The 7674-nt window shown below is 45.8% G+C and overlaps 1 protein-coding gene across 2 annotated transcripts; it reads right to left on the reverse strand.

Moving 5' to 3' along the window:
- Window positions 1-982: 982 nt before the first annotated feature.
- On the reverse strand, window positions 983-4605 carry CYCS (cytochrome c, somatic). 2 transcript variants are annotated; one of them, XM_083468664.1, is made up of 3 exons: window positions 4451-4605; window positions 2498-2674; window positions 983-1407 (listed from the first exon to the last, which is right to left on the reverse strand). In XM_083468664.1, the coding sequence occupies exons 2-3, from the start codon at window positions 2664-2666 to the stop codon at window positions 1259-1261; spliced, it is 318 nt and encodes a 105-aa protein (XP_083324790.1). In that variant the 5' UTR covers window positions 2667-2674; window positions 4451-4605; the 3' UTR covers window positions 983-1258. The 2 variants fall into 2 exon arrangements, with proteins under 2 accessions (XP_083324790.1, XP_083324791.1); XM_083468665.1 differs by having other exon boundaries at window positions 2498-2671; window positions 4451-4597.
- Between the last annotated feature and the right edge of the window lie 3069 nt (window positions 4606-7674).

The following is a 7674-nucleotide window of genomic DNA, read 5'->3' on the forward strand; positions in this document are numbered from 1 at the left end:
AGTGCCTTTTCCTTCAAAGCCCTCAAAAATAGTACTCATAAAAACGCAAGAACCTGCCGAAACAGGCCAATCGCCCATCGTGAATTCTGACCAACACACTTCCCCAGCCAGCTGCCCCTAACCTTTTAGAAATTAAGATTGTAATGTATCATGGCATGGAGTGCTGCCATTCGATATACTGTGTACATTTCTTGCTCAATATAGACACGTAACACTCCAGGGTAAAATCTAATCGGTGTCCTTGTATACCTCAGCTAAAAGAATGGGAGGGAATGCATTTTTCTCACTCTCCTTTCCCCCTGCAGCCCATCTCAACCCTTAGGACTCAACAGCCTTTTGGGGCAGGGGAGAAGAAACAACAAGCTGTCAGAGAAGGGGATGATGGGAATTATTATTATTATTGCCTATCTTCTTCCATTAGTGAAGAGCTTTGCTGGCTCTCAAGCCCTTCTGTGAGCACAAGCGCACCAACAGGGCTCTACTCATGGCTTTTACCATCACTTCATACCAACCTGCTACTTTTTAATAACTGTAGCAGTTATTATGCTGCCTGCCTCTACCATAAGCCTCTGGAGAGCCAGGGGTCAAGGGCAAGAGGTCATGTTCCAAGTTTTGTAGCTAAGTTTAAATTTAAAAAAAGTTTGCGTTTGATTTGTCGTATGGGGAAGGAAAACAGGAGAGGCATACAGAGCCATGGACTTGCTTGTGATGAGGTTATAGAAAGCACCATGCTCATTGCTTTCAAATACAGTGGTACCTTGGGTTAAGAACTTAATTCGTACTTAACCTGAAACTGTTCTTAACCTGAAGCACCACTTTAGCTAACGGGGCTTCCCGCTGCTGCTGCGCCGCCGGAGCACGATTTCTGTTCTCATCCTGAAGCAAAGTTCTTAACCTGAGGTACTATTTCTGGGTTAGCGGAGTCTGTAACCTGAGGTACCACTGTATGCTTGAACTTGGAAAGAAAAAACAGAAAGACACATTGACAGGGGTTGTTTGTTTTTTAATTACATGATCAGGAAACGCTACAGTCACCCTGACTGGACTCATTCAAGCCTGATTGTGCAATTCTATAAATTATAATACAAGAACAAGTACATATGTTAAGAACCATCCATGATCAAGGTTCTCTGGCTGACGAGAAGGCTTTTTGAAGTTGTTACAATAGAATGCATGTAAAAATAGAAAGTTTAAAAACCAATCTCATCAGAGAGTCATTTCCATTTGTATGGTGAAATAAATAAGGCAGCAGAAGCCATTAGTTAGAAGTGGCCTCCTTCAGGTATGCTATTAAATCTGCCCTCTCCCCCTTCTTCTTAATGCCAGCAAATATCATCTTGGTTCCTGGAATATACTTCTTGGGGTTTTCCAAGTAAACCATCAGTGTATCTTCTCCCCAGGTTATACCTAGGAAACAACAACAGTATTTAACAAGATGTTTTCTATATAAAGAATCCAACAACCCTCCCCCCCCCCATATCAATACTTTGGGGTCCAATGTTGAAAACCATGTCATATGGTTCATTTTATATTTAAAACCACCAGCAGATTTGGACGGACAAATTAGGCAATCAGGACATGAACTGGTAACTTTTAAGACCAGTCACTGAGGCATTACTCTTAAAGATGTTACTGGCCCTGAACTGAAAGCACATGATGGGAGTCAACACTTCCTGCTCAACCCTGCTTGTTTGTACAGTCATGATGCTACCTGTAAAATTCCATGCTGTATTAGATAAAAGCCAAGTCACACATAGGCAGTAAATTGCCGTGCAATGCATGGCAAAATCTTCCCCTAAGTGGGCATTTGTTAAGATGAGGTCCTGAGTATTTTTCTTTTAGGAACTCTGAAATTGCTCATTCTCATGACATTCAAAACCTAAATGCCTGCCAAGTGCGTGCAACCACTAGGTGGTGTTTCTATGGCTCTTTACTTGGCAACCAATTTTTTGCCATCTAACCTGCACCAATAGGTATGGAGCTGGGAGCTGTAAGAGACACTAATCTAGTGTGGGCTGTCTCATGATTAAATGGCAGCTCAAAGCTGCTGCAAAGAGGAAGTTAGGAGGCTGACTCCAGAGAGAACAGAAATTAAATGGCAAGTTAATTCTTGGAAGCAGGCAGGAGTGGCAACATCATGTATGTGGACTCCTGCCACACCACTGCTGGGACAAGGTCAGTGCTCTGTGGATGCACCGTGGAGCCAACCCAGCACTCCCACTGGTGCCATGCACACAGAGCCGACCTTCCTCCTCTGCATACTGATAAGCTGCAGTCGACTCCCTAGCCACCTTTCCTTGATTACCTAAAAGCAGGTCACATAACAGGCAATGAAGGGGGACTGGTTGAGTTTTGGAAAGATGCAGAGCACATTCCAGAATGCCCTGGTCATGGGAGTGAGCATGCATTCTATGTTTACAACTATGTCCTCCCTATTGACTGCTACTAGTTTTCTTGCAATCTGATTTGCAAAGCTAATAGGACACTTCCATTTTACCTTTGCTTTTGTTGGCGTCTGTGTAAGAGAAACCTTCGGCCTGACCAGTCTTTCGGCCAAAAAGACCATGAAGGTTAGGGCCAGTCTTGTGCTTGCCTCCCTTCTCAACTGTGTGGCACTGCGAACACTTCTGAACAAAGATCTTCTTGCCCTTCTCAACGTCTCCCATGGTCACTGCTGAAGAAAAACAAGAACATCATACAATCTTAAACATTTCAAGGTCAGTTGGGTTCTGAAGTGAATGAGAAACGCAGTAAGAATGCAAAGATCCAGGTACTTCTAAAAGCGGCCATAAAGAAAACAAAAAACCAAGCACCAAACAATGCATTTTTAAAGCCAGTGACTATGACCAGTAGATCAACTTTCAAAAGCGATTAGATTTTACTAATGTTACATGTTAAAATGAAACATTAAAGAAGAAAATGGTCTGTCCCTGGGGTTCAAAACTATCTCAGGAAATTTGTTTGGAGCATTTGTTCTAGAGTAAGATAGCATAAGTGAATATCAAAGAGCTTGTCTGCATAAAACAAGGTATCATATTCAATTCTGTCTGATTCATAGTAATTTATATTCCTGTAGTGTCGTCATACCCAGGATACAATCAGGGCAAGCGAAGTTGTTCGTGACACTGTTATTGTGCAACGCTACAGCCCTATGTACTTTACTTGGGAGGTTCTTGCTTCCAAATCAACATGCACATAACTGAAATTATTAAGCAAGAGGTGTTCCAACATTACAGTGCCTCTCACACCGACCTCTGTAATAACACGGACAATTTTTTTAAAAATAAAAATATTGCAGAGCTGCAGCCATTTTCCTGGTGTCACTGTCCTAACCAGTTTTTGAGACTACCCCCAAACTGAGAGGGAAGATGAGAAATAACCCCTAACATGACCCTTATTTCCTCAACAGGACCCATTGCTGCCAAAGCCCTTGGTTCAGCATGCTTTCTCGAGTCTCCCTAAGGGAGCATCCACAAGATCACACTGAACAGCAGGGACGAGCAGTCTCTCTTTGCCAGCCACCCTCACAGATATGGAGTTGGTAAACAAAAGGATAGATTTAAAATACATATATCACATGTATGTAAATGTATATATGTATTTAAAATTTATTCTTTTAAATACCAACCCCGTATCTGTGAGTGGCTGGCAAACAGAGAATGCTAATCCCTGCTGTTCGGTGTGATCATGTGGACGCCCTATATATATATATAGGGACGAAGTTCACCCTGTGCCTTTAGCCATGCTTGGTTTTCGGCGGGAAGCTCCAGGCCGCGCGAAAAGCTTTGCTTAGGGCGCGATGAAGGGCACGAGTTCATGCGGGGGGTCAAACCGGCGCGCAGCAATGTTCTTTTCTCGGGCGGCCTTTCATTGGGGTCAACGACCTGTGCCTTCCTTTTCGGCTTTATGCGGAACTTCACAAGGTCGAAAGATGCCCAGCAGCAGCAGCAGCAGCAGCAGCAGCAGCAGCAGCAGCAGCAGCAGCCTCTTCCTTATCTTGCATAAGGGCGCATGCTCGAAACCTTATAAAATCGCCGCCGCCGCCTATGAGTCAGCGCTGCGGGGCCTCTGGGGACGCCGCGTTCCTCCGGCAGGAGACACCGGCGTCTCCACCGCCCGTGGAAGGGAAGGGCCGCTGCAGGGGCTGCATCTATAGCCCCTTCCAAGGCGATGACCTGGGGGGGGGGGGGAGGCCATGAAGGGCCGCGATTCCGCCGCCCGCCTGCTCCAGGCCACGTGGAGGTGGCCCGGCCTCTCTCCCAGGCCTCTCCCCCCGGGCTCACCTGCCTGACCTTGGCCTTCCGCACAGCCCGCTCCCGCCTCGACCCGCTTCTCCTCCCTGCCCGGCCTACAGCGCAGGCTTCTGCTTCTCCCCTAACCCCGCTCCTCCGGTTCGGGTTGCCCCCCCTCCATTCCTCACACGAGAGGCTCCCGCTCCCCCATTCATTACCACGCAAAGTAGAGGAAGGGTTGCAAAGCCGCCGCCGCGCGTTCTCCCGTCAAGAGTTCCGCAGACTGAGCCCAAGGGCACCCCGTACCAGCGCTATGTAACCGGTGTCTGCGCAACCAAGCTTCCCTCCGGGGGCCTGCCGCCGTGTCTCCCAGTTGGCCAATCAGACGCCGGCTCGGAGAAGCTCTATTGGGCCAGCCGGACGCCTGTCAGCGTGACTAATCTCAGCAAGTTCGGTTGAGGCCGAGGGGATCTCGGGTGAGCCGGCTTTGGCGTTGCGCAAAGGCAGGGACGTAGGGAGATGACGACAGCGGCGCATGTGCAGAAGAGGGATAGCGGCAAGGTCAAGCACGCTTGAGGATGCTGGCTTTAAAAAAAAAAAAAGGTCATGTGATTGGATGCTCCTCCCTGCAGAAAGTGACGTGCGTGGGAATTCCGCCCAGTGTGTGATTGGGCGAGGATGTTGCAGTTCCTCTTCGTACAATGAAGGGGGATGCCCCATTCAGGTAATGATGGTGTAATCACAAAGTTACAGGTAAATGATGCAATTAGGGAGCAAGACAAGTTGGAACGACTCTATTAACCTTCGCACCCAGAGCAAAGTATTAAATTGTATAGTCTGAGGATTATTATGCCACAATTTTTTTTAAGGGCTAAAGGTTGTTTTCTCACCTGAATCTATCTGAGTAAATATTCAAACACAGAATAAGAAAGAGGTGGGATAAAAACAGTTTAGCATACAGCCATATATTTTTTCTGGGAGCAAGCTGCGTTGAAATCAATGTGATTTGCTTCTGAGAAGACATGTTGTATAGGTTTTCAGCTTTTGGAATAAAATGCATATTCTAGCTAGTGTAGATTTTACATTAGGGATATCATATAATAATTTTGTTTTTGAAGAAGCCTTTTAGTGTCGTCTGTGACAGTGCTGGATTGTGTCGATATGACGTTGCAAAATTTAGTGCCACAATTGTATATGCCCCAGAACACCTCTCTTCCTGCCTTTGAATTCCCACTCAAAGCTCACCTTTTATGGGATATCTTGTGCAACCTCCCAAGGTCCCATGCCTTACAACAAGGATTGCCAACATGGCGCCCTTCGGATGCTGCTGGACTACAACTGCCGTCAGTTGCAGCCAGCATGGCCTGTGGCCAGAGATGATGGGAGCAGCAGTCCAACAAGCTGTAGTCCTTCTAGTGCAAACTGCAATGACCCTTACTCCAGGCTCAGTTACAGTGAGGCAGGGATAGCATAACTAGATGTTATGTCAATCACATGGATAGTGTCCATATCAAGGGACTGTCAAAAATGTAATATTAGGCATGGTGGTTTTTAAAAATAAGGCCACATTGCATGGGAAGAGCAGTTTTAACTCTTTTGTATGATGTGATAGGATCCTCTAGAAAACCACCCACCACCACCATCATAGCACAGGCATGGGTGATTTTTGCTAATTCAAATTGCTGAGGTTTTGGTCAGGCAAGTGAAGGGTTAAGTCTCCCCTCCCTGTGCGTTGCAGCCCCAATAACAATTGCACACACCCCACCTAGCATTATATTGATTTTAAATCCCGTGATGTGGTTGCTAGCCATATAATTAGCTGGAAAATGCTGTTGGGTGGTTAAAGGTCACTGATGCGGATTTACTGAGTATTCTCAGTAAATGCAAATACACGTTGCATTCTGTGTATTTTACGTCCACCATAATAAATGAACTGAATGTTCCGCTTCGTTGCGGTTAGAGTACTTCTGCAACTATGCAGGCAAAGGTTGTTGGCTCCTCCCTTTTATGAAGCTCTTAAAAGCACATGATCTCCATATAGTTTGACAGGTGAGTAGCAAATTGACTCTTCCACTATATTTTAAATTAATCTCAAGAGCTGAAAATATTTTTTCTCTCGGGGGGATTTGTGCATATAGATGAGGAGTAGGGAATACTTTTCTGTTGCGGGCTGCACTTATCCTGGGGTGATCTATTAGGGGCTGTGTTCCATAAGTAGGCAGGACAAGAGACAAAAGTGGGTGGGGTCACCCCCCTCTCTTTTGCCCTCCCACTGCCTTCCTGCCCAGTGAGCTGTTAAAGACAGGTTTGGTCTTGCCACAAACATATCCTAATTGCTTCCAGAGTGCTTCCCCCTCATTCCACTTTCCATCATTTGATTACCGTATTTTTTGCTCTATAAGACTCACTTTTTCCCTCCTAAAAAGTAAGGGGAAATGTGTGTGCGTCTTATGGAGTGAATACAGGCTGCGCAGCTATCCCAGAAGCCAGAACAGCAAGAGGGATCGCTGCTTTCGCTGCGCAGCAATCCCTCTTGCTGTTCTGGCTTCTGGGATTCAGAATATTTTTTTTCTTGTTTTCCTCAAAAAACTAGGTGCATCTTATAGAGCAAAAATACGGTAATTTTTCCTTCCCACATTTTAAATCCTTCCCTCTCCCCTCTCCCTCGGTGCGCTCAACACCTGTAAGAAATTAGGCCCTTCTGCTCTCTCACATGCAGTTGAATACACGAAAGAGATCCTTGCATATGCAGTACTGCATAAAGGAAAGACCCCGCTTTCCCATTCAGTAGAACACACACATGTCAGGGGCATAGAAAGAGAGGTGTGCTGATGACAGCCAGTGTGGCGTAGTGGTCAGAGCATCAGACTAGAACCTGGGAGACCAAGGTTCAAATCCCCACCTGATCATGAAGCTCACTGGGTGACCCTGGGTCAGTCACTGTTTCTCATCCTGACCTACCTCACAGGGTTGCTGTTGGGATTAAAAGAGGAGGGGGGAGAACCATGTGCAGCGCCACCTTGAGCTCCTTGAAAAAAAAATGCAAATTAACAACTACAGTGGTACCTTGGTTCTCAAATGCCTTGGTTCCCAAACGCCAAAAACCCAGAAGTAAGTGTTCTGGTTTTCGAATGTTTTTCGGAAGCCAAATGTCCGATGTGGCTGTCAGCTATTGTTTCCGGGGCGCCTGCACCAATCAGAAGCTGTGCCTTGGTTTTCGAACGTTTTGTAAGTCAAACGGACTTCCTGAACGGATTAAGTTTGGCACTTTTGTTTTTGCTATTAATTTTGCATTTTCGTTTTGGAGGCTTTTTCAGTTAATTTGTTTTTGTTACTGTGTGGGTTGATTGATTGTGTGACTGCAGAAATGGATAAAAGCCCACCATCCAAACAATGACTATAATTAGTGCAGGTAAGATTTTTTAAAAAAATTTAATTGTTA

This window comes from Podarcis liolepis, assembly GCF_965112155.1.
Source record: "Podarcis liolepis genome assembly, chromosome: 12".
NCBI lineage: Eukaryota > Metazoa > Chordata > Lepidosauria > Squamata > Lacertidae > Podarcis > Podarcis liolepis.